The sequence below is a fragment of the Aquarana catesbeiana genome, linkage group LG01 (assembly GCF_042186555.1).
Source record: "Aquarana catesbeiana isolate 2022-GZ linkage group LG01, ASM4218655v1, whole genome shotgun sequence".
NCBI lineage: Eukaryota > Metazoa > Chordata > Amphibia > Anura > Ranidae > Aquarana > Aquarana catesbeiana.
In genome coordinates this window covers 730,606,265-730,633,319 of record NC_133324.1, presented here as the reverse complement: position 1 = coordinate 730,633,319, position 27,055 = coordinate 730,606,265, and the positions used below count along the sequence as shown (strand labels likewise).

General features: G+C 43.0%; 1 protein-coding gene across 1 annotated transcript in view; it reads left to right on the top strand.

Annotated features, from left to right (window-relative positions):
- The window catches only part of SLC10A7 (solute carrier family 10 member 7), a gene marked incomplete in the record, with an annotated part of 287,910 nt that overhangs the window by 244,402 nt on the left and 16,453 nt on the right, over positions 1-27,055 (top strand). The window contains 3 exon segments of the mRNA XM_073604635.1: positions 17,532-17,697; positions 21,029-21,080; positions 23,519-23,592. Coding sequence (XP_073460736.1) covers positions 17,532-17,697; positions 21,029-21,080; positions 23,519-23,592 — 292 coding nt within the window.

The following is a 27,055-nucleotide window of genomic DNA, read 5'->3' as shown; positions in this document are numbered from 1 at the left end:
CAGACTCCATACAGAAAACCACTTCGTTACTAAGAAAACTCATTCTAAACATTCATTTTCCTTGAATGCAACACCTCCCATATTTCTGTCATTGAGAAGGTGTTTCAGTCTTTAACTAAAAGTTCATTAGAAAGTCCATTCTAAAGTTCTTTAGAAACGAGTCTAGGCTTGTAATACATCAAAGGCCTTGCTCTCCACAGCTCTTGCGATCTTCCGTCATTCTTTCCATCATGTAACAACTTTTCTCTGGTCTTCCTATGGATCAAATCGGAGACAGCCTGTGGAGTGGAAAACAAAGCGGATTATCTGTTCCTTCTAATAATACATAAACAGTAGATCCAGGCCCTTCAGCTACAATCTCTCCTCTAAATGGCTTCTTGCCTGGATATCTAACACTTTGCCCCCTGCCTGTACCCACTTCTGACCCTCCCAAAGAACATCAATAGGGAGGAGAGGAAATATACTGATATTTCACAGAAGATCACTGCTGTTTATTTTGGAAGGTTTGATTTTCTGTAGCCTCACTTTCCACTCTTGCTGAGAAGTATCCACTAACCAGTCAGAGTCCCAGCCACCGTCTTGAAGCTCATCTGCCAATGCAAATATAACTTCAAACCTTCCTGCCAGATTCCCTCTCATTCCTAGATAGGCTTCAGCTTCAGATATGTCACTCTCGGTTTCTATGTCATGGGAAGCAGTAACATGGTATCTGTTAAGCCCTGTTCTTTCAGGAACCTTACATAAATACTGAACTCTGCACTCCAGCTGTGGAATCTGTGCCCCAGCCCCTACCATCCTCTCAAATGGTGTGCTTTTGGCTATTGGCCTAGAATTTAACAACATTACTGCCTGTGTGAGGACCCGATCCCACCCCCTTAGTGTATGTGTGGGTGTAAGTTTGCGTATCTGGTCCTTCAATACCCCAATGTAACTTTCAATCAAACCAGCTGCCTGTGGATGGTATGGGATGTGGCACAACCAGTACACTCCAGAATCTTTGGCCCACTGCTGTACTGTTGATCCAGTGAAATGTGAGCCGTTATCAGTTTGGACTTGTTTGGGACAACCATAAGCAACGACAAGTTTCTGGAGCAGATCAAGCGCTGCGGCTTGACCTGAACGTTTGAAAGCATGAACAAGCATAAGTCCTGAATAGGTGTCCATTGCAGTGCAACAATATCTCAGTCCATTGTTTCCCCAGGGCAGGGGACCAATGAAGTCAATCTGACAGATCTCTGCAGGCCTCTCACCCCTCTTAATCGAGCTAGTGGAGTACTTTTGCAATGGCCATTGTCGCACTTCTCCACACACTGTACAGTTCCCTATTAGTCTTTATCATGTCCATGGATATAGGCAATCCTCTCTGCTGTGCCCATTCATATGTTGCTTTCTGCCCCAAATGTCCAGATTGCTTGTGGGCCCAGTTGGCCAAGTTCATCAAGACAAGATCAATTGGCACAGCTGCCTTCACTTTGGCGATTTCATCTGCAACTCTGTTATAGTTCTCAAAATCTGGTGCGGAAGTGAGCTTCCTTCCAGATGTAGTCCCAGACTTCCTTGCCTCCCCACACCACCTTTCCATGAATCATCCATTCATTGGACTTCCACGTGGGCATCCAAGTTGTCAGTCCTTTAAAAACTGCCCAGCTGTCAGTGAAGATATGGACATGGGAAGAAGGATCCTTCTGAAGAGTCATCACTACAGCTTTCAACTCTGCATACTGACTGGACCTTCCAATTCCGGTCTCCTGCAGGACTGTGTCTGTACTTGGGTTGTAGGCTGCTGCTGTCCATTTACGCCCAGACGAGGCGACTATGGCTGAACCATCAGTGAACCACGCTGACTCCTTCATGTCTTCTGACAGAGACTCAAAGGGTGGAGCCTCTTGAATGGGGGATGACTGCAGCACAGGATTTTCTTCTTCTGGCCGGGTGCTGGTAAAAGTAACAAGCCCTGCCAACTGTTTTGAAATGTCTCTAACATATCCAGCTGCAATACCCCCTCTTTCTTGAAGGTACCACTTCCATTTCATCAGTGTCTGGTTCTGGGCTACAGCTGCCCTAGTGGTCAGTCCATTATCTCTCACCCATCCTGCTATTGGCAGTGCAGTATGGATGGTGACTGTGCCCTTTCCTGTAATGGTCTCTACATGTTGAAGTGCTGTGTAGGCCCCAAACAGGTACTTCTCTAGAGGTGTGTATCTCTTCTGTGCCCCTGTCAGTTGTTTGGACCAAAACCATAGACTCCAAGATATGGTACCATTCTTCTCCACTACATCCAGCTGAAATGGTACTTGTTGTCTCATCCCTAATCCCTGATGCTGCAAAATAGCTTCTTTAGCAGCCAGGAATGCAGTCCCCTGCTCTCAACCCCATGGGAACTCAGTCTTTTTTCTGGTGACATATATAGGCCTCAAAATCAGTCCAAGATGTGGGATGAACGATCTTCAGAACTCCACAACTCCAATGAACTTCTGTGCTTCCTCTTTGGTAGTAGGGGGCGACAGAGTCTGGATAGTTTGCACAACTGTCTCTGAAATTTTCCTCTGCGGCCCAGTCCACATCATTGCCAGGAATTTCACTTCTGTGGTAGGTCCTTGGACTTTGTCTTTGTCGATAGCCCACCCTCTGTTCTCCATGTGATGTATCACCTCTGTTCTCCATGTGATGTATCAGCAGGTGCAGTGCTTCAGTTACATCTTCTTTTGTTCCAGAGATCATGATGTCATCAATGTAGTGAAACACAGCGACTTTCAAACTCAGTGTACTTAAATCTCAGGCAATCCGTCCATGACAAATCATGGGAGAATGAACATAGTCTTCGGGAAGCATGGTGAAAGTGTACTGGCGGCCGTCCCACACCATGGCAAACTGGTCTTCACAGCATGATATTCTCCTGCATCTTTAGCAATTTTCTCAACAATTGAGATCATATCTGGTACAGCTGACTTCAATGGAGGTGCCACTTTGTTTAGACCTCTGTAATCCATAGTCATTCTATATGTCCCATCATGTTTCTTTACTGGGAACACCGGGGACGAGAAAGGACTTACAGCAGGTCTAAGGATCCCTACTCTCAACAGTTCTTGAATAGTCTCCCCAATTTCTTTGTAGCCTCCAGGAAGTCTGTACTGCTTGAGACAGAATGGCTTCTCTGGTGGAGGAATGTAGACAGGGGTCCATTTCACATGACCTCTGACCACAGCCTTCACCAACCCTACCAGATACGCTTTATCAGGATACCCGAATGCGAATGTACCTCTTTCAGTCTGAATTGACTGACCTTGAAGTACATCCATCCCAAGAATATTTTTGGGTAACTCTGATACTAAAACATTTGTCATAAATCCTGATCCCTTGCCAATAGCCAATTTCACCTGTATCCTAACTGCTGGTGTAGTTTGCGCTCCCAAACCTTCTACATAAATTAATTCTCCTTTGTGATGGGAAGGATTTCCTTGCAAAAGTGTAAGTTGCTCCGCTATCAAAGCCATTACATGTGTAGGAGAAGATGACTCCCCCCCCCCCCCCCCCCCACCATACAGTGACAGGTGCATATGGGCATCAGTCTCCTGCTGTCACTGCCCTCACTGCTATTACAGGAGACTCACCTTCCCTTCATAAAGGATAAGGAACCTCCCAATCCCCCTTTTCCGAGTCTCTCTAACTCTTCCCCAGGATAAAGGGATTTGGGTTTGAGTTCATGTTCAGTTTTGGGAATTGGTTTGGGGCTAACAGGAGGGGTCTGTTCTGTTTTCTCTAAGTCTAGGCTGATGTTATCTTCACTAGGAGTAATGTTTCTAACCCTGACAGTTTTCCCTGCTAAATGTTTCCACCTCTTCAGCATTTCTGCAGTAGAAATGCCATCTATCTCATCTTTAGGTACTCCTGCCTTTAATAGGTCCACCCACATTTCTTTCCTAGAAATAACTAGCCTGGTTTTCTCTTCATCTCTTGTCTTCTCAACCCCATTCCCTTTATTCTCTGTTCTTTTCTGCTTGTATTCTTCCTGTCTGGCCTTGACCTTATCTACTGCCCTGACAGGTTTTGTTTTAGTCTCCTCTAGCTCCCCCAACTGGCTTAAAAGGGTTGTGGCTTCATGAATCTTGCTGTTTAATCCCAGGCCTCCCAACAAGGACAATAATGGAGCCCTGAGATTAAATGGCGCAGACTTCATCAGCTTAGAGCGCAGAGCAGACGTAAAGGGTCCATATCTGGACCCATCCATTCTGGAAACTTATTTAATCCAGTTATACAACCCATCTCACGTAACCTGGAAATACCCTCTCCTATTGATCTCCAGGAGTAGGTATTTTCCAGGTCAGTAGGACTAGTGTATACTCGGACTATTCCATCTCTCACGAGGTCTAACAATGAAAAATTCACGCTAAACTCTCTGGCTTTTCGCATTGCCTGACGCAATTGTTGATCATGGGTTAACACTCCCACAGTCACTTAACAATAATTAACTAAAGCGCTAATTGGATAAATGTGATGATTATATAGTGATTCCAATGTTATGTATTTATGCGAAAAACCAAAGCTCCCAATTCAATGTGCTATTCCAAAAAATTAATTTCCAAAAATAAACTTCTACGTAAACAATATAAATAGTATGAAGCCGCACCTCTGTGTTTGTGTTCTGATACCACTTAAAAAAAAGATTATATGTGAAATTAGTGCGCTAAATACACTGTTAATTGTGTGCTGAAATTAATTCATAATAACTAAATTAAAATTATTCATTTAGGGCAGATATTGGACCACATATTTGAGACCTATAATGATATAAATTATTTATGTAATAATCCTAAATAAGTATGAATATCAAGTCCGCGTATTGCACTATAGACGTACCAAGCTGGTGTAAAACCAAAACACAAAAATATCACAAAAATTTCTATGGTAGAATGATTATCTTCCTTGATAGGCTTGGTTCAACAACTGTTGTGATTTCACCCTGAGTTTGTTCACTGTTTCCTCTGATGATCAGCTGGTACATTTTTCAAGTGTTTAATTTCATTCTTTTGCATGTAACACACATCAGCGCATAGAGCAGTCAGCCGTCAGTGAGTGCCAATCAGGCACATCGGATGACGTCACTTGGCTCCTCCCGACGCGTTGCGTCACTTGTCACATGACTTGATAAATTATTATGAATAATTATTTGTACAAGTTTGTTGACAAAAGTTAATGGTTACAAACTTGTTTCCATAACAACCGACTAACAGTCATTCTTTCAGTTTGAGAGCCCCTCTTACCTGCTTACTGTAGCTATAGAGACAATAGCCTGTTCAAACTGTCCATTGAATACAACAATGATATCTACGTACCCATTGTATGCAACAGCATTTGTTTGAGAAATATCTGCTAAAGCCAAAACCTGACAGTAATCTGACCAACTACTATTGTAATATTGTCCCATGTAATGTTTTGTCTGATTAATATGTTATGTCTGATTAATATAAAAAAATCATATTTTAACAAACGCAACACGCTGATGGGCACTGATGGGCTGCGCTAATGGTGGACACTGATGGGCTGCGCTGATGGTGGACACTGATGGGCTGCGCTGATGGTGGACACTGATGGGCTGCGCTGATGATGGACACTGATGGGCTGCACTGATGATGGACACTGATGGGCTACACTGATGGGCTGCACTGATGATGGACACTGATGGGCTGCACTGATGATGGACACTGATGGGCTGCACTGATGATGGACACTGATGGGCTGCACTGATGATGGACACTGATGGGCTGCACTGATGAGGGACACTGATGGGCTGCACTGATGATGGACACTGATGGGCTGCACTGATGATGGACACTGATGGGCTGCACTGATGATGGACACTGATGGGCTGCACTGATGGCCTGCAGTGATGATGGACACTGATGGGCTGCACTGATGATGGACACTGATGGGCTGCAGTGATGATGGACACTGATGGGCTGCAGTGATGATGGACACTGATGGGCTGCACTGATGATGGACACTGATGGGCTGCACTGATGATGGACACTGATGGGCTGCACTGATGATGGACACTGATGGGCTGCACTGATGATGGACACTGATGGGCTGCACTGATGATGGACACTGATGGGCTGCACTGATGATGGACACTGATGGGCTGCACTGATGATGGACACTGATGGGCTGCACTGATGATGGACACTGATGGGCTGCACTGATGAGGGACACTGATGGGCTGCACTGATGAGGGACACTGATGGGCTGCACTGATGAGGGACACTGATGGGCTGCACTGATGATGGACACTGATGGGCTGCACTGATGATGGACACTGATGATGGGCTGCACTGATGGCCTGCAGTGATGATGGACACTGATGGGCTGCACTGATGATGGACACTGATGGGCTGCACTGATGATGGACACTGATGGGCTGCACTGATGATGGACACTGATGGGCTGCAGTGATGATGGACACTGATGGGCTGCAGTGATGATGGACACTGATGGGCTGCAGTGATGATGGACACTGATGGGCTGCAGTGATGATGGACACTGATGGGCTGCAGTGATGATGGACACTGATGGGCTGCACTGATGATGGACACTGATGGGCTGCACTGATGATGGACACTGATGGGCTGCACTGATGATGGACACTGATGGGCTGCACTGATGATGGACACTGATGGGCTGCACTGATGATGGACACTGATGGGCTGCACTGATGATGGACACTGATGGGCTGCACTGATGATGGACACTGATGGGCTGCACTGATGATGGACACTGATGGGCTGCACTGATGAGGGACACTGATGGGCTGCACTGATGATGGACACTGATGGGCTGCACTGATGATGGACACTGATGGGCTGCACTGATGATGGACACTGATGGGCTGCACTGATGATGGACACTGATGGGCTGCACTGATGAGGGACACTGATGGGCTGCACTGATGATGGACACTGATGGGCTGCACTGATGATGGACACTGATGGGCTGCACTGATGATGGGCTGCACTGATGGCCTGCACTGATGATGGGCTGCACTGATGGCCTGCACTGATGATGGGCTGCACTGATGGCCTGCACTGATGATGGACACTGATGGCCTGCACTGATGATGGACACTGATGGGCTGCACTGATGATGGACACTGATGGGCTGCACTGATGATGGACACTGATTGGCTGCACTGATGATGGACACTGATGGGCTGCACTGATGATGGACACTGATGGGCTGCACTGATGATGGACACTGATGGGCTGCACCGATGATGGACACTGATGGGCTGCACCGATGATGGACACTGATGGGCTGCACCGATGATGGACACTGATGGGCTGCAGTGATGATGGACACTGATGGGCTGCACCGATGATGGACACTGATGGGCTGCACCGATGATGGACACTGATGGGCTGCACCGATGATGGACACTGATGGGCTGCACCGATGATGGACACTGATGGGCTGCACCGATGATGGACACTGATGGGCTGCACCGATGATGGACACTGATGGGCTGCACCGATGATGGACACTGATGGGCTGCACCGATGATGGACACTGATGGGCTGCACCGATGATGGACACTGATGGACTGCACCGATGATGGACACTGATGGGCTGCACCGATGATGGACACTGATGGGCTGCACCGATGATGGACACTGATGGGCTGCACGGATGATGGACACTGATGATGGGCTGCACGGATGATGGACACTGATGAAGGGCTGCACGGATGATGGACACTGATGAAGGGCTGCACTGATGATGGACACTGATGAGGTGGCACTGATGGGACTGGATGGAATGGTGCTTGTTAAGATTCATGGGAGAGAATTCCATAATTACATATGTGTTTCCTCAATAGTCTTTCCAGGATAACGACTGAAAGTGTGACTCCACCCGCCAAACACAAGGGAACACAACTGCCAGAGACTTTGAAAACAAATGTTGTTACCAGCTGAATGGCAGTTGCTGTGCTTCCTCCTCCAGATGGAAACATTCTTCCAGAAATTCTGGGTGCAGGCAGGCTTTGTTGGGCTGAACTCCCAATGTGCTGGTCCTACTTGTCCACCTGACAACAGTGTGGGCCAGTTACTTTTTCTCTCCTTTTTAGCTCCCTGTTCTGCTCTCCATATGAGTGAAGGCATTTTTCCGGGGCCCTCTCTGCAGCTGTTTGTTCAGAGGGAGCCACCAGCCCCCCAAATTCTCCCCCCCGAGGGAAGCTGTAGTACCCACTTCTGCCAACTGCTGTATGGCTGCTGGGCAGCTGGTGACCAGGGTTGCCAGTTGTCAATTCTAGTACGGGCAGATTATAAGATTGGGTATGTACTGAGGTTTGAAATGCAGGTGGAACGTGCAGGCTTCTGATCGACCGCTTTTTTTTTTTCCTCGTTTACTGCAAAAGCGTGAACACCAGAATTTCTAGTCTTTAAAGGAACATAATTTAAAGGCTTAAGAAAAGCATGAGGTAAGAGTTAATTCAAATTCCAAGGTTTCACAATTTTGTTGATTTGCTTTATCAGCACAAATTTGTCACAAATGTAGAATTGTGTTTCAGGCAATGCTATCATACAATTATACTTTTCTGTATGATGATTACTAGTACACCCATTAGTTTACAGTGAGTTACATTATTATTATTCAGGATTTATATAGCGCCAACAGTTTGCGCAGCGCTTAAAAAAAAATAAAGGCAGACATTACAGTTACATTACAATTTGGTACAAGAGGAATCAGAGGGCTTTGCTCATTAGAGCTTACAATCTAAAAAGGAAGCTATAAACGAACCTGCCTCTTGAAGAGTGCCATTGTTTTAGAGTAAGGCCTCTGAGCAGACCTGTCTGTGGTGGCAGTGTGTGTTGCAGACGCTTATTCTGAAATCATTATTATTATTGTTATACAGGATTTATATAGCGCCAACAGTTTTCGCAGCGCTTTACAATATAAAAGGAGACAATACAGTTACAATACAATAAAATACGAGAGGATTAAGAGGGCCCTGCTCAGAAGAGCTTACAATCTAATAGGGTGGGGCAGGTGGTACAAAAGTTTGTAACTGTGGAGAATGAGCTGATGGAAGTGGTAGGAGATTAGTTGGAGACGTGATAGGCTTTCATGAACAGTTTTCAGGGATCGCCTGAAGGTAGCAAGAGTAGGGGATAGCCGGACCAGTGGGGGTAGCGAGTTCCAGAGGATGGGAGATGCTCTGGAAAAATCCTGGAGATAAGCATGGGGGGAGGAGACGAGAGAGCTTGAGAAGAGCGGAGAGGATGATTTGGGTGATATTTGGAGACAAGATTGGTGATGTAGCTCGGGGCAGAGTTGTGACTGGCTTTGTATGTTGTGGTTAGCATTTTGAATATAATTCGCTGGGTGATTGGGAGCCAGTGGAGGGATTTGAGGAGAGGGTTGGCAGACACTGAGAGGTTGGTAAGGTGGATAAGTCTGGCAGCAGCATTCAAGATAGACTGAAGAGGGGATAGCTTATGGAGAGGCAGGCCAATGAGAAGGGAGTTGCAATAGTCATAATTGGTATTGCTAAATTGGTGGAAATCCTGACCCTTCCTAAACAAACGTCAGTGGTGGCATTGTTATTTAAGTGACAGCGTGGTGTGAGGTTGGCTGTTCCTTCGCCGCGAGTTAGCGAGAAGGGCAGGGATCTGATACCCACGTTCGTCACATATTGCTTACATGACCTTTTCCCTTTTGTTGAATACTCCTTAAGCAATTAAAGTTTAGAACATCCATTTAATAAACCCTATCAGTATAATTTGTGCATTTAGGTACAAAAAAAATCAACTAGCACATATACTAAAATAAAAAAAAAAATGTGCATGCGTCATTTAATTTTACAGTTATTAACCACTTGACCCTCTGAAGATTTCATGACCAGCCCATTTTTTGTGATACGGCACTGCGTTACTGACAATTTCATGGTCATGCAACACTGTACCCAAATACATTTTTATTTGCGCTATAAACAACAAAAGACCGACAATTATGAAAAAAAAAAAAATATATATATATATATATATATATATATATATATATATATATATATATATATTTTACTTTCTGCTCTAAAATATATCCAATAAACAATCGAATTTCTTCATAAATTTAGGCCAATGTATTCTGCTACATGTTTTTGGTAAAAAAAAAAAAAAATCCCAATAAGCATATATTGATTGGTTTACGCAAACATTATAACGTCTACAAACTATGGGATATATCTTTTGGAATTTTCTTTTTATACCAATAATGGCAGCGATCAGCTACTTATAGCAGGACTGCGATATTGGGCAATCGGACACTAACTGACACTTTGCAGGAGCCAGTGACACGAATAGTGATCAGTGCTAAAAATATGCACTGTCACTGTACTAATGACACTGGCTGGGAAAGGGGTTAAACATCTAGGGCGATCAAAGGATTAATTGTGTGTCTAGCCAGTGTTTTTGTGTACTCTGCTGCTTTGCAGGAACACAAAATACTTTTTTTCCCTTGTCAGAACTAAGATCTGCCCTGATTACATAAGCAGATCTCAGTTTTGTGTGCATTACCAACCATCTTGCCGCCTTTGTCTTTGACCCATTAAACCAGCACTTTTCCATGTTGTAGAAAAGTATGATGATAAAACATGTATACAGATTTCCAGCCATAGAACTGAAAGATTAGTGAATGCTGAAGAGACTCCTAAAGTTGTATTCCACAGGGAAGTGGCTGTTTTTAGGCTTGAATAGTTATGAAAATGTACATATAAAGAAACTAGCAGTAAAATTATCATCATGCCACACATTTTGCCTATGGTTCTTAAAGGACTGTTTGGCTGCTTTTATTTATTTTATTTTTTTTTGCAATCATACTGACAGGTTGAATTACACACAAGTTCCTTACATATCTCAGGGATTCATGTGGCAGGACCTCTGTACCAGAGTTGCCAGCTCTGTCCACCTGTCGGTTTGATTATTAAGGGTTCTCACTGTCACCACTGAACATTTTATTTATTTTACATTACAAACATTGAAGCATAAGAGGTGAGACCATCTTGCTTGATTTTGCATTGTCTGACAGCAGGGGCAGCAGCTGATAAGTGGAGCTGGGTGCTCAGTTGTAGGGTGGTTTTCCCAAATAAAAGTAAAATAGCCAGTGTTTTTTTCCATAACCCTTAAAAGGCATTGTATTTAAAACAGTTGTAAAAGCAGAAGGTTTTTTGTTATCTTAATGCATTCTATGCATTATGATAAAAAACCTGTTTGCAGCAGCCTCCCCAGTACCCCCCAAATACTTACCTGAGCCCCATCTCTCTCCAGCGATGTCCACGAGTGTCTAAGCTGTCCGGGACACTCCTCCTGATTGGCTGAGACACAGCAGCGGCGCCATTGGCTCAGTGTCTGAATGGATACACGGAGCTCTGACTCAGCTCTGGTGCCCCCATAGAGAGCTGCTGGCTGAGAGGGTACTCGATAGGAGGGAGAGGCCAGGAGCAGCAAAGACGGACCTGAGAAGAGGAGGATCCGGGCTACTGTGTGCCAAACCAACTGCACAGAGGGGGTAGGTATAACATGTTTGTTTTTTTGTTTTTTAAAAAGAGACTTTACAATTTAATAATGTATTGTCAGGGCTTTGAGTACTGTTAGGAACTGAAGTTGACATATCTATATACTTTTTTGCTTTTAGAATTACAGTATTTGATTAGTTAAAATGAAAATAGATTAATGAAATTGGCTATTCAAACTGAGTGGTAGTATGCGTCTAGAATCTTAGAGACTTTAGAATAAAACAGCAAAAATGGCTTCCCTTGAACGGGAATGTGTGGGTGGGGGAATATGTTTTGCTTTTTATTTTTTATTTTTCAGTAGCAGATAGACTAATCGAAAAAAAAAAAGGGCTCCATCTATGGCCAGCCGCTGTGGTTACACTTTACCAGCAACAGCTTCAGAAAACCTGCATGAAGACTGAGCCTTATTGACAGGCAGAGCTCTGATACCTTCAGTTAATGTCCGAGCTTGCAGCCAGCTCCCACCCCCTTACGTTTTTGTTGGTCTATTACTATAATGGGCTGTCTCACTATCCAATATAAATGAGCAGGAGATCGCTTCAGCACGATTAGGAAGTGTTGTAGTTTTGCTGGCATTTGTCTATATCTGCAGCATTTCTGAAGCTGCTGCAGGTACAGTAATTCACACAAGTGAGTACACTCCTCACATTTTTGGAAATTTTTTATTACCGTATTTATCGGCGTATAACACGCACCCCAAGTTTAGGAGGGAAGTTTAAGGAAAAAACTTATATTTGAAGTGTGTATCTGCAGCCTTGCCCAGTGTTCATCTGCAGCCTTGCCCAGTGTTCATCTGCAGCCTTGCCCAGTGTTCATCTGCAGCCTTGCCCAGTGTTCATCTGCAGCCTTGCCCAGTGTCCAGCCTTGCCCAGTGTCCATCTGCAGCCTTGCCCAGTGTCCATCTGCAGCCTTGCCCAGTGTCCATCTGCAGCCTTGCCCAGTGTCCATTTGCAGCCTTGCCCAGTGTCCATTTGCAGCATTGCCCAGTGTCCATTTGCAGCCTTGCCCAGTGTCCATTTGCAGCCTTGCCCAGTGTCCATTTGCAGCCTTGCCCAGTGTCCATTTGCAGCCTTGCCCAGTGTCCATTTGCAGCCTTGCCCAGTGTCCATTTGCAGCCTTGCCCAGTGTCCATTTGCAGCCTTGCCCAGTGTCCATTTGCAGCCTTGCCCAGTGTCCATTTGCAGCCTTGCCCAGTGTCCATTTGCAGCCTTGCCCAGTGTCCATTTGCAGCCTTGCCCAGTGTCCATTTGCAGCCTTGCCCAGTGTCCATTTGCAGCCTTGCCCAGTGTCCATTTGCAGCCTTGCCCAGTGTCCATTTGCAGCCTTGCCCAGTGTCCATTTGCAGCCTTGCCCAGTGTCCATTTGCAGCCTTGCCCAGTGTCCATCTGCAGCCTTGCCCAGTGTCCATCTGCAGCCTTGCCCAGTGTCCATCTGCAGCCTTGCCCAGTGTCCATCTGCAGCCTTGCCCAATATTCATCTGCAGCCTTGCCCAGTGATCATCTGCAGCCTTGCCCAGTGTCCAGCCTTGCCCAAAATTGCAGCATTATCATTTTTTAATTGATTTAGCTGCTGATATTTTTTAAATTATTGCGCCGCTCGACACCGTTCATCTCGCAGTCCCGCCTCTTGGCCCGGCTCCTATGATGGACACATCACCGGTCCAATGGCAGCACGTAAAGGCTAGGAGGCGGGACTGCAAGCCGAGCCGAGTACACAGTACACTCGGCTCTGTCTTTTTCGGCGACGCTCGCTCTTCCACTCAGACAGCAGGGAGGCAGGACGGCGTGACTGCGAGTGCAGCCGAAAGGAGCCGAGTCGAGTACACAGTACACTCGGCTCGGTTCGGTCTTTTTCGGCAACACTCGCTCTTCCACTCAGACAGCAGGGAGGCAGGACGGCGTGACTGCGAGCGCAGCCGAAAGGAGCCGAACCGAGTACACAGTACACTCGGCTCGGTTCGGTCTTTTTTCCGGGGGCGCTCACTCCTCGTTCCCCTCACAAACAGCGGGGATCGGCGTGTAACACGCACCCATGATTTACCCTTATTTTAAGGGGAAAAAAGGGAGTGTTATACGCCGATAAATACGGTATATCTTTTCATGTGACAACACTGAAGTGACACTTTGCTACAATGTAAAGTAGTGAGTGTACCAGAGCTTCACGGGTTGCCACTGGAGTCCTCTTCCATTCCTCCATGATGACATCACGGAGCTGGTGGATGTTAGAGACCTTGTGCTCCTCCACCTTCTGTGCTCCTCCACCTTCTATGACCCACAGAAGCTCAATAGGGTTTAGGTCTGGAGAGCTTCTTTAGCAAGGTAATGGTCATCTTGGAGGTGTGTTTAGTGTCGTTATCATCTTGGAATACTGCCCTGCAGCCCAGTTTCCAAAGGGAGGGGATCATGCTCTGCTTCAGTATGTCACAGTGCATGCCGGCATTCATGGTTCCCTCAATGAATTGTAGCTCCCCAGTGCCGGCAGCACACATGCAGCCCCAGACCATGACACTCCCACCACCATGCTTGACTGTAGACACCCTTGTCTTTGTACTTTTCACCTGGTTGCCGCCACACGCACTTGACACCATCTGAACCAAATACGTTTATCTTGGTCTCATCAGACCACAGGACATGGTTCCAGTAATTCATGTCCTTAGTCTGCTTGTCTTCAGCAAACTGTTTGCTGGCTTTCTTATGCATCATCTTTAGAAGAGGCTTCCTTCTGGGATGACAGACCAATTTCATGCAGTGTGCAGCATATGGTCTGAGCACTGACAGACTGACTCTGACCCCTTCAACCTCTGCAGCAATGCTGGCAGCACTCATACATCTATTTCCCAAAGACAACCTCTGGATATGACGCTGAGCACGTGTACTCAACTTCTTTGGTCGACCATGGCAAGGCCTGTTCTGAGCCTTAGGGTGGAACAGTGGTGTAGTGGTTAGCACTCTCACCTAGCAGTAAAAAGGGTCACTGGTTCGAATCCCAACCATGACACTACCTGCCTGGAGTTTGCATGGTTCTCCCTGTGCTTGCGTGGGTTTCCTCCAGGTACTCAGGTTTCCTCCCACACTCCAAAGACATGCTGGTAGGTTAATTGGCTTCTGTCCAAAATTGGCCCTATTATATGAATGTGAGTTGGGAACCTTAGATTGTGGGCTCCTTGAGGGTCAGGACCAAAGTGAGTGTGCGATGTATGTGTGGAGCGCTACGTTAAATTGACAGCACTATATGGGTACCTTAAATTAAAAAAAATAGGGATAATTGTAGACACACACCCACACTCACTCAGGTTGAACTGGATGGACTGGTGTCTTTATTCAACCTTACTAACTATGTAACTATGAGTGGAACCTGTCCTGTTAAACCGCTGTATGGTCTTAGCCACCGTGCTGCAGCTCAGTTTCAGGGTCTTGGCAATCATCTTATAGCCTAGGTCATCTTTTTGTAGAGCAACGATTCTTTTTTTTTTCAGATCCTCAGATAGTTCTTTGTTATGAGGTGCCATGTTGAATTTCCAATGACCAGTATGCGAGAGTGAGAGCGATAACATCAAATTTATCACACCTGCTCCCCATTCACACCTGAGACCTTGTAACACTAACAAGTCACATGACACCGGGGAGGGAGAATGGCTCATTGGGCCCAATTTGGACACTTTTGGTGTACTCACTTTTGTTGCCAGCGGTTTACACATTAATGGCTGTGTGTTGAGTTATTTTGAGGGGACAGCAAATTTACACTGTGATACAAGCTGTGAGAAAAGATTGCCACAAAGGGTTGACAAGGGGTATCGTGAGCAAATGGGTTACCATCATCCTAGATTAGTATACTAGAAAAGAGGAGGAGAATAAACAAGGGCTACTCCAAGAATGCCCTAATTTACCAAAGAGGTTTGGACTATTACGGAACCCAGGTATAGAGTAAGACAAGGAAAAACAATGCAGTTTATTTTAATTACAAAAATATACAAATTACAAAAAGAACAACTTAGAAGTTGTTACAAGGTAAACAATTGAGCAGAAACATTTAAAATGACAATGAATAAAACCCTCATGGATAGGTGGAGGCACAGTGAGGTGAAAGAGGACGTTGGCCTCAACAGTTTCGCGGCCAATGCCGCTTCCTCAGGAGGCATCCAATCTTAACATCTAGAAAACATATAATCAGGATTACAGTAAAACATTGAAGTAAAGTGATAATGCATGGTAATCTTGGAGTGTTTAAGCATTATGTAGCAAAACTCACCAATAACTGCCCAAATGGGCAGAGAACGGCAATTCTGAGACACCCAAGGAGGGTGTTCCCCCTGGGGGCGGACTCGGGGGGGCTATTAGGATGGACTATAATTAGATAAAATATTGATTGAGCTAGTGTCATGTGGGATGAGATATGCTCGGTGGCACTAAAGGACTGGGAATGGAGGTCAGGGAAAGAGAAAGAAAAGAAAAACAGACAATGGGAAGGAAGAAAATAAAAGGAAGGGGAAAAGGGAATGGGAATCTTCATCTTCCTTCATCTTACACTCCAAGATTACCATGCATTATCACTTTACTTCATGAATGTTTTACTGTAATCCTGATTATATGTTTTCTAGATGTTATGATTGGACGCCTCCTGAGGAAGCAGCATTGGCCGCGAAACTGTTGAGGCCCACGTCCTCTTTCACATCACTGTGCCTCCACCTATCCATGGGGGTTTTATTCATTGTCATTTTAAATGTTTCTGCTTAATTGTTTACCTTGTAACAACTTCTAAATTGTTCTTTTTGTAATTTGTATATTTTTGTAATTAAAATAAACTGCATTGTTTTATCCTTGTCTTGCTCTATAATTGGGTACCGTAATAGTCCAAACCTGTTTGGTGAATTAGGGCATTCTTGGAGTAGCTCTTGTTTATTCTCCTCCTCTTTTCTGTGATACAAGCTGTACACTCATGACTTTACATTGTAGCAAAGTGTAATTTCTTCAGTGTTGTCCCATGAAAAGATAATAAAATATTTACAAAAATGTGAGGGGTGTACTTACTTTTGTGAGATACTGTATGTGCAGGCAGCTCTAGCTACCTGCACTTTATTCCTGCAGTAGTCTTTCTGTTTTTATTCTAGAAACAGCCTTTTTAAACTTTAATTGGTTAGTTTCTCACTGCTGATAAACCAGTCTAGGAACTGTCCACTGTTTTTTAGTTTGTCTTATCCTTCAGCATGCTCAAACAATTCTGAGACTACAGTTTTCTGCTTTTAAAGTTTAAAGGCACCGACTGCTAACCAAACCCTCCCCCGCGCTAATTAATTACTCAGGTGGTGATTAATTCTTTTCCTCTGCATTAATTTTTTGGAAAATAAAAGAAATCAAATGGCATTTATCTTTAGATTTATGAAAACTCCAGATATTCAGACGTTGAATTATTTAAACTCCCCTAACACATACACTTTTGCTTTTCAAGCATAAGTTATAATTTAATTAAAAACTTCTGGCGCATTCCTGGCGTTTTAAATATTAAAGTGTTCCATGGATCACTTTCGATTATGTGCCGTCATGAAATTCCTGAAGATGTCACAAATTTAAGGTTCCTGAAGTTGCACTCAGAATTGTCTGTTGATGCAAGAGGGATTGTGATAATTACACACATCCATTAGTATCAGCAGAGGAGATAAACATCAGGGAGTCTTAATGGGCTTGTCTCGGTGACAGCCGGCAAAGAACATTTGACATAATTAAGGATAGATTTGATTCAGTTGAAAATATACTCTCATTATAGGTGCCCAGTGGAAGTTGCACTAAAATTGTTAAATTCCCCAGAATAAGACTGTGGCGGCTGGGAAGCTTTTGAAATCCGCTGTGGCAGTCATTGGAATTATTCACTTCTCTTTATGTCTTTCTGCTGTCAAGTTCACTTTGTGTCGCCCATGTTTGCTCTTACTGTGAACGCTAAAAAAGGCAACCTGTTGGCTTCTCTGTTGCAGATTGTGCGGAGGTACATCAAGGACTGGCTGGAGAGGAAGAAACCTCCATTTGGTGCAATTAGCAGTTGTGTCCTGCTTATGATTATCTACACAACCTTCTGTGATACCTTCTCTAACCCAAATATTGACCTGGACACTTTCAGTTTGGTTGTTATTGTATTTATCAGTACGTATAGAAACCCTATATTTGTCATTTTATTTTCAGCTGTTGCATTAAGGTTTGATGAAAGCAAAAAGATAAATGATGCTTTCTTTTGTTTGATAGATCAGTGCTCCTGACCATTGGCTAAGGAGATGCCTGTGGCCCAATTTTTTTTTTTTTTACTTTGATGTTGCCTATGGCAGCCTCACAGCAGGTGCTTAGTGAATCTCAGTCTTAATAACTGTTGGACCATGCACTTTACATACAGTGATACTCGAAAAAATTGAATATTGTGCAAAAGTTCATTTATTTCACTAATGCAACTTAAAAGGTGAAACTAATATATGAGATAGACTCATTGCATGCAAAGCAAGATGATTCAAGCCATTATTTGTCATAATTGTGATGATGGCTTACAGCTCATGAAAACCCCAAATCCACAATCTTAGAAAATTTAGAATATTGTGAAAAGGTGCAATATTCTAGGCTCAAAGTGTCCCACTCTAATCAGCTAATTAAGCCATGACACCTGCAAAGGGTTCCTGAGCCTTTAAATCAGGGGTCTCAAACTGGCGGCCCTCCAGCTGTTGCGAAACTACAAGTCCCATGAGGCATTGCAAGGCTGACAGTTACAAGCATGACTCCCACAGGCAGAGGCATGATGGGACTTGTAGTTTCGCAACAGCTGGAGGGCCGCCAGTTTGAGACTCCTGCTTTAAATGGTCTCTCAGTCTGGTTCAGTGTTCAGTAGGAATCGCAATCATGGAAAAGACTGCTGACCCGACAGTTGTGCGGAAAACCATCATTGACACCCTCCATAAGGAGGGAAAGCCTCAAAAGGTAATTGCAAAAGAAGTTGGATGTTACCAAAGTGCTGTATCAAAGCACATTAATAGAAAGTTATGTGGAAGGGAAAAGTGTGGAAGAAAAAGGTGCACAAGCAGCAGGGATGACTGCAGCCTGGTGAGGATTGTAAAGAAAAGGCCATTCAAAAGTTTTGGGGACTTTCAGAAGGAGTGGACTGAGGCTGGAGTCAGTGCATCAAGAGCCACCACACACAGACGGATCCTGGACATGGTCTTCAAATGTCGTATTCCTCTTGTCAAGCCACTCCTGAAAAACATCAGAAGCGTCTTACCTGGGCTAAAGAAAAACAGACCTGGTCTGTTGTTCAGTGGTCCAAAGTCCTCTTTTCTGATGAGAGCAAATTCTGCATTTCATTTGGAAACCAAGGACCCAGAGTATGGAGGAAGAATGGAGAGGCACACACTGCAAGATGCTTGAAGTCCAGTGTGAAGTTTCCACAGTCTGTGTTGATTTGGGGAGACATATCATCTGCTGATGTTGGTCCACTGTGCTTCATTAAGTCCAGGATCAACGCAGCCATCTACCAGGAGATTTTGGAGCACTTCATGCTTCCTTCCACAGACTAGCTCTATGGGGATGCTGACTTCATTTTCCAGCAGGACTTGGCACCTGCCCACACTGCCAAAAGCACCAAAACCTGGTTCAATGACCATGGGATTACTGTGCTTGATTGGCCAGCAAATTCGCCTGACCTGAATCCCATAGAGAATCTATGGGGCATTGCCAAGAGAAAGATGTGAGACCTGAGACCGAACAGTGCAGAAGAGCTGAAGGCCACTATTGAAGCATCCTGGTCTTCCATAACACCTCAGCAGTACCACAGGCTGATGGCTTCCATGCCACGCCGCATTAAGGCAGTAATTGCTGCAAAAGGGGCCCAAACCAAGTACTGAGTACATATGAATGCTAATACTTTTCAGAGGTCCGATATTGTTCTATGTACAATCCTTGTTTTATTGATTGCATGTAATAGTCTAATTTTCTGAGATTGTGGATTTGGGGTTTTCATGAGCTGCAAGCCATAATCATCACAATTATGACAAATCACGGCTTGAACTATCCTGCTTTGCATGTAATGAGTCTATGTCATATATTAGTTTCACCTTTTAAGTAGCATTAGTGAAATAGGTGAACTTTTGTACAATATTCTAATTTTTCAAATATCACCTGTGCACAAGAAGTGAAGAAACCGTATATTGCCTAGCATACACAACTTTCTTCATATGTTTGACATTATTTTTAATGATTGTAGTGTAGAATGTTGCTCAATTGAATATCCACTCCTGAACCCATTCTAGTATTATTGAAAAGTCCCAATCACAGAAAAAGAAGAATGTCTATATATATATTTATTTCAATAGGGGCGATTGGCTAGGAAGGCTAGAATTTCAATTTGAGATTTACTTTCACTTCATTTGTGTCTACAGTACAGGGAAATAAGAGAAGGAAGTGGAACACCTATGGCAAAAACTGAGGTTTTAGCTTTGGATATACTTTAGGCTGCTGGGAAAGAAAAATATTCACTTTTTGACACTGAAAGCATAATCAGTGTCACAGCTGTTGAATATTAAGGTTCAGAGGAAAGGAATAAAGCCAAGTAAAACCTTCTTTGCTATTCCCAAATTTGCATTTACACAAGGATTGGAATATCCTTTTGAAAGCCTCGCTTTCTATAATGAGAACACACCTATTTTGTGTCCACTGAAGATCTGATGTCATTTTATATGCTTTAAAGTCATGGTAATTTTTTTAAAATGGGTTTGAGGAGGTGACTGTGCTGTTATTTAACCACATCAGAGATAAATAGGGTAATCTGTATCACTTTTCTATCTGGCAAGGTTTTGTAAATGTCATAACTAGATAGAAATACTCATATTTTGGCAAGTTAAACTGATCCCATGTATGTGTTTTAGCTATTTACCTGAAATTCAGCATTTTAATAATTGGGTATAATCTGCAAATGGTAATAGCTCAACTTCCTGGGTGACTTAACTCATTATATCTGTAAAGTAAGTCGAGTTTATCATCATATGCCAGTAGCTCCAGTACTAGATTAAAAAAAAAGTGAACACTAATTTTATTAGAAAAGATTTTACTAAGCTAATACAAATTTGCAGGGAGGAACACTGCAAAGCTAAGAGACCATAGATCTCTATAGAGATCTGAAGATGCTATCCATATAGGCCTGTGCAGTTTAGTAAAGCCAGGCTGCCAGACAAATCTGTGTTTTTGTTTTTATGTGTTTTATGGCATTTCACATTCTCAGCAGCCTAGCTCTCAAAACTGACCTGAAGTCTGAGTCTTCTCTTATTTTGCGTAACTGTTATTGGCCAGTCTTTGGGCTGTTGTTGCCACTTGCTTTATCATACACTTTTACATGCAATTAGAAAGGCAAATTTGGCACCTAAAAGTATTAGATTTGTTCTACTGATTTATACACGTATTTTGTGTGCAGCAGTAAAAGTAATACTTATATTTTATTTTGCAGTATTTTTTATTCAGCTAGCATTCATGCTTTTAACATTCCTGTTTTCTACTAGGTAAGTCCCCATGTTGTTATAATTTATTATAAGTAATGTGACACATATTTATGTTGTTTCACAGGCAGTAACTACTAGTATTACCATATGGTATTTTTTATTTCCTTTAGCCTTCATTTAACATAAGGGTAGTTTTTTGTTTTCTTTTATAGTCAAAACTTTCTGTCCTAGGCTAGCTTCACATATGCGCATTACTGTAACACGTTGTAAATTGTGCATTTTACCATGCGATACTGCAGTCCGTGGTAACAAACTATTAGCATTGCAGTGCCCTGAATCTCCAATCCAAAACCCTTCAAATGAAAAAAAAAGGGGGGGGGTTGGAGGGAAAGACAAAAACAAACAATACCTGAACGCCAGAAACATTCTTTATAAGTACAGCAATATATAGAAGGCTTTAGGTATCACTCAGACAAACAAAAACCCTAAAAAGATTCAAAAGAAATGTATCAAACAATACCTTGATTAAAATGCTAATCTCTAACCCACAGTTTAAAAAAAAATAAAACCATTATCATTCATCACATCTCCAGTAAGGAAGCAATGCATAGAATTTTCAGCTCAACAATAAATGTAATTTACAAATTCTCCAAATATATCAAATGATATCTAAACTAAACTATACTGAGCAACATGAAGACAACCAATTAACAAGAAGAAAAATGACTACTCAGTGGTTCCTTTCCAAGTAGAAAGCACAAGAAATGTCACTATACAAATTACAAATCAAAATAATGTAATCCTGCAGGAATATCAACCAAGAGGATCAACCTATAAAGAAGGTTCAGAACCTAATGGATGCAAAGAACCCCTCAAAGCTTAGTTATACATTACAGGGTTCCATGATAATAGTGGATCAAACAAATGTCCGCTAGAATAATATAACTGATATACTTGGCATTTTCTTCATGCAGGACAGTTCCCAAAGAAGTTGACCTCTCCCGCATTGTACACATTAATATGTGCATATATAACAAGGCATGCACGTATTAGGGAAACTCGCAGATTTGCTGTAAACATCATCCAGAAGAGGGCACATAGTAGTAGACATCCCAATGAAGTATCACTCCTTATGCTGTAAATACATGTCGGGCTACAAAACCCTTCTGTGCCAGCAAGAAAAATACCTCCCCCGTGGATAAGAACTGTACAATCGTAGGTGTGTTAAGCCTTGTACAGTGATGTTTGGAGGCAATAGCATCTTACTGAAACTACTGCAGAAAGTGTGCAATACATATGCCTAAATCACATGTTATAAGGCATAATATTAACATTCAGCTATCCAGCCTGCTGGAGAAAATTGCGACACGGGACACTGGTGTCTTCTTTACCCGCATCCTCTGGGACACATGTATTTGTCTCTTATTTTCTCCGAATGGATTATGTGTTAAGTAATACCAGCAGGTTTTCTCCATATGGACTTCGCTCTGAATGGGGAGATGTACAGTATATACTATGGGTCTTTATTATGTAATGGGTATTGGTCATTGCCTGGCACGGATGCTCTTTTTAAATGAAGCTCCATGGATAATAATTCCTGCATAGTTGGATGTTCTACTTAATGTTATGCCTTATACCATGTAGTTCCTTTGGGCATGTGGACTTCACACTTTTGTGCTGTAGTTTTTGTAGTGTTTTTTTGCCCAAGGCACATGAGAACAGTTATATATGGTTTGGTTGAACTATTATATGTTTATTTCGGGTACTTATATAGTGCCTTCAATTTACTCAGCGCTTTACATATCTATTGAACATTTACTACAGTCCCTGCCCTTAAGGAGCTTACAATCCAAGGTCCCTAACTCACATTTATACATACACATAATAGGGCCAGTTACCCTACCAGCATATCTTTTGAAGTGTGGGAGGAAACCTAAGTACCTGGAGGAAACTCACGCAGGCACAGGGAGAACATGCAAACTCCAGGAAGGTAGTATTGTGGTTGGGATTTGAACCAATGACCCTAGTGCTGCTAGGCGGATGTGCTAACCAGCCACTGTGCTGCCCATTATTATGTTATATTACTATTTGATAGAGGAGGGTAATAATGGATACCCAGTAAAGGAGCCGGTATATTGACAGATCATATCAATTAATCATTCCCAATTCTCACTGCTGGATGGCACAGTCTAGTCACAAAGATTCTTTTTTAATGCAACCTCCATAATAAAAGTGAAATTTTAAGTCCTAGAAGTCCTAGTGGAATTGCTTTGTGGTGATAGAAGCACTTCACCTTTGCATGTTATAAAAAAGATAATAACTTACACGTCATCTTGATCCAGATGAAAACTCAAATTTGGCAAAATAATTGATTAATCTCCAATCATATTAGGCTTTTCAGGTGATTTAGTCTTTATGAAATATACTAAGATATATGTATGTGTCAAAATTTGTTCAAATTAAAAGCCATAAGAAAAAACATTTTTTTTCTTTTTCAGTAAAAAAAGTGGTTTTACGCCAGCAGACACAGTGGCAATAGTATTTTGTTCAACACATAAATCACTTACCTTAGGTAAGTACATCAATATGTCAAAAATTGTAAATTCTGTATAAAAAATACTCTGTTTTGTATGCTTTTCTTATGTTTTCTACACTGCAGTCGTATTCTGCGCGGGGAATAATCAAGAAGCAGCAGTAGAGGTGCAAAAAGCATAGATCAACAGAATAATACAATAGAATCAGGTAGATTCTTGCATTGCAGATCTTGAGATACTGCTACCACGCCAGCAAAAAGAGTAGTGAGCAGTACAGTAATGACAGCAAATCTTATACTAAATCACATGAAACTAACAGAGTGCTAGCAATAATCACTGTCTTCTCCCAGCGGGGACAGCTGACCCCACCCCCTCGCGAGAGAGAAGACAATGGCCCAGTAGGAGGGATTCCCGCATCAACTCTGTGTTGATGGGGACATCGAGCAAATTTCTTTCCTGCAACCTGTGGTTGCAGAAAAGCAATTCACTCTGTGTATGGCCGGCCTTACATTCTCACACTGCAGATATACAGCTATGTGGCTCAAGGCATTTGAGTTGCTTATGCACAGGAAGCTTCCTGCTGTTTTTAAGGAGGAATTGAAGACGCATGATAAATCTTTCAGGGTACTGTTTAGGCACAATTAACATTTCTAGATGCTCCCTATAAGATAGCAAATCACTTGTTGGGTTCAGTTCCACTTTAACAATCAGTCCCTCTCCGCATTGTTGTCATTGTTAAGGTAACACAGGCTATTTTGAATGACTTGTTCACTAAGAATAAACTGAAAGGCAAATTGTGCAATGACATAGTTTAATTCATGTACTTTAGTGATACGTAGCAAATTATAAGGCTACATTCGCATGAGCAACTAGCGTTGGTGCAAATGATAGCGGCAGAAATCTGCTGATTTCTGCAGTTGTGTCTGTCACCTTTTACCAAATTGCCATTGCTTTGAAAGTCTCAGGGTTGCTTTGGGAACTATTGTAGAACCTGCTAGTATATATGGTAACCCTATAAAACGTCAGCAGTCTCCTTATAACTTGCTTGCTGAGTAGCAGGGCCAGTAGTATATGTTTAATATAAATCGGCGGTGCCTCTTAAACTGCCAATTAAGTAGATGTCACTTGTCAACATTAAATTTGCTGTGTGTTATCCCATTCTTGATCTATACACAGGATCTGCTATACTAGAGGCTTGCACAATCCTTCTGTTGTCTGGACCTCCAGACAGTTATATAAACTTTTGGCCTTTATGTTGCAAGTGAAGTGGACTATGGTGCCTGAAAATATTGGCAGTGGGGATGTCATGTGTTCATATATTGATGATCTCCTCCTTTAAAATGCAGTTGATGGCTCACTTCGAATGGCAAGCTTGCTGAATTAAAAAACAACCTGGAGGATCTGAAGCTTTTTAATTGCTTTTTGTTCAGTTGGTCCACCTCAGACACAAGCTTTTATTTATTTAAGGCCCTTGTGTACACATCTCTCTCCTGCTAAACTGTAAAAAGCCTGCATCAAATTAGGAATCATTGAAGTATATGATAGATGTCAGCACTGTACACAGGGACGTCTACAACAAATGCGTACAGGCAGACTTGGCTATACACTGCGTTTTTTTTTTTTTTTTTTTTTTTTTTTTTTATTGTCATTGTTATATATAGTAATATCTCTATGCCTGACAGTTCTAGGGATTAACTATGCTAAATAGCAATAAATATAAACTGTTAACCTGTAAGTGAATTTCAGAAGAAAATATGAACCTTTCTTTAAAAATGTACTGTTGATGGAGTCCCTCTGATAGTAACAACAAGACTCTCCTAGATAAAGTGGTTCTAATGGCTAAAGGTTTTTTATGTGCAGCTCCCCCCTCAGCCTCATAAGCCCAATCTCGATCCAGCAATGTGCATGAAAATAGTGGCTCTCCCAGGTTTCTTGCTTCTCATCGGCTTCGCTGCTGTCAATCACAGCCAGTGAGGCGGGGGGGGGGGGGGGGGGTGAGGTCGCATGCTCTGTGTCTTATGGAGCAGCTTGTCTTATGAAGCAGCTTTCTGTGGGAGCACTCGGCAGAGAGGAGGGGCCCAGAGCGGCAGGTGTAGGGACCCGAGAAAAGAAGCATGTCAGTATAACATGTTATTTTAAATAAAATGCCTTTAACCACTTCAATACAGGGCACCTATACACCTCCACGCCCAGACCAATTTTCAGCTTTCAGCGCTGTCGCAATTGCGCGGTCATACAACACTGTACCCAAACGAATTTTTTATAATTTTGTTCCCACAAATAGAGCTTTCTTTTGGTGGTATTTGATCACCTCTGGGATTTTTATTTTCTGCTAAACAAATAAAAAAAAGACAGAAAATTTTGAAAAAAAAAGTTTTTTTTTGTTTGTTTCTGTTACAAAACTTTGTAAATAAGTACATTTTCTTCTTCACCGATGGGCACTGTTGGGGCTGCACTGATGAGGCGGCACCAATGAGGTGGCACTGATGATGGGCACTAATATGCGGCATGGATGGGGCACTGATAGACTGCACTGATGGACACTGATAGGGGGCACTGATATGCAGCACTGATGGGTAAACACGCAGCACAGATAGGCACTGATAGGTGGCACGGATGGGCACTGATAGGTGGCACTGATGTACACTAATTGATGGTCGGATGGATGCCAATCAGTGTCAAACAATAATGCCTACCAATCAGTGATGCCCATTGTGGGCACTGATTGACATCCATTGTGGGCACTGATTGGCATCCCTGGTGGTCCTAGTGGCTTCTCTGGTGGTCCAGTGTGGGCATCCTTGGGGGGGTGCACTGATAATCGATCAGCACAGACCCCCCCCTGTCAGAGGAGCAGTCGATCGGCTCTTCCTGTTTACACTGTGATCAGCCGTGATTTGACACGGCTGATCACATGGTAAAGAGTCTCTGTCAGACTGACACACCACAACAACCATCGCCGCGGCTTGATATCTTGGTGACGTCATATGACGTCCGGTCAGAATATTGAAACCACTTTGCCTCTGTCATTTTGCTATTTGGCGGGCGACAAGTGGTTAAAAACCTTTTAAACACAAGCAAAGTAAATAAAAGTACCATTTACACTGGTATGTTGCGGTAACTTGAATTATTGCATGTTTCTGCTATGCAAAGCAAGGCACCGCTTCTATGTGAATTGTGGTGTGCTGTGTTGCTATTTTAAAAAAAAGAGAGAGATTTGTGTTTTTATTTATCTATTAAGATGTTGTTGATAGTCCATTCATAATGAATGAGTGGACCTAATGCAGAACATGTTAATGTGCAACACAAGGCATGTTAAAGCACCGCAAGGTATAAATGGCCCTCATAAATACACCTGCCTGTTGATTCAACTGCAGGCATGTTTGGTTCTCTTAAATAAATATGGCCATGATTTGGGACAGTTTGGAAAGCTTGCTCATTCGTGGAGTAACTGCCGGCAAATGTCCATATGTTCTCTTCATTTTCTGCTTCCTCCAGTGC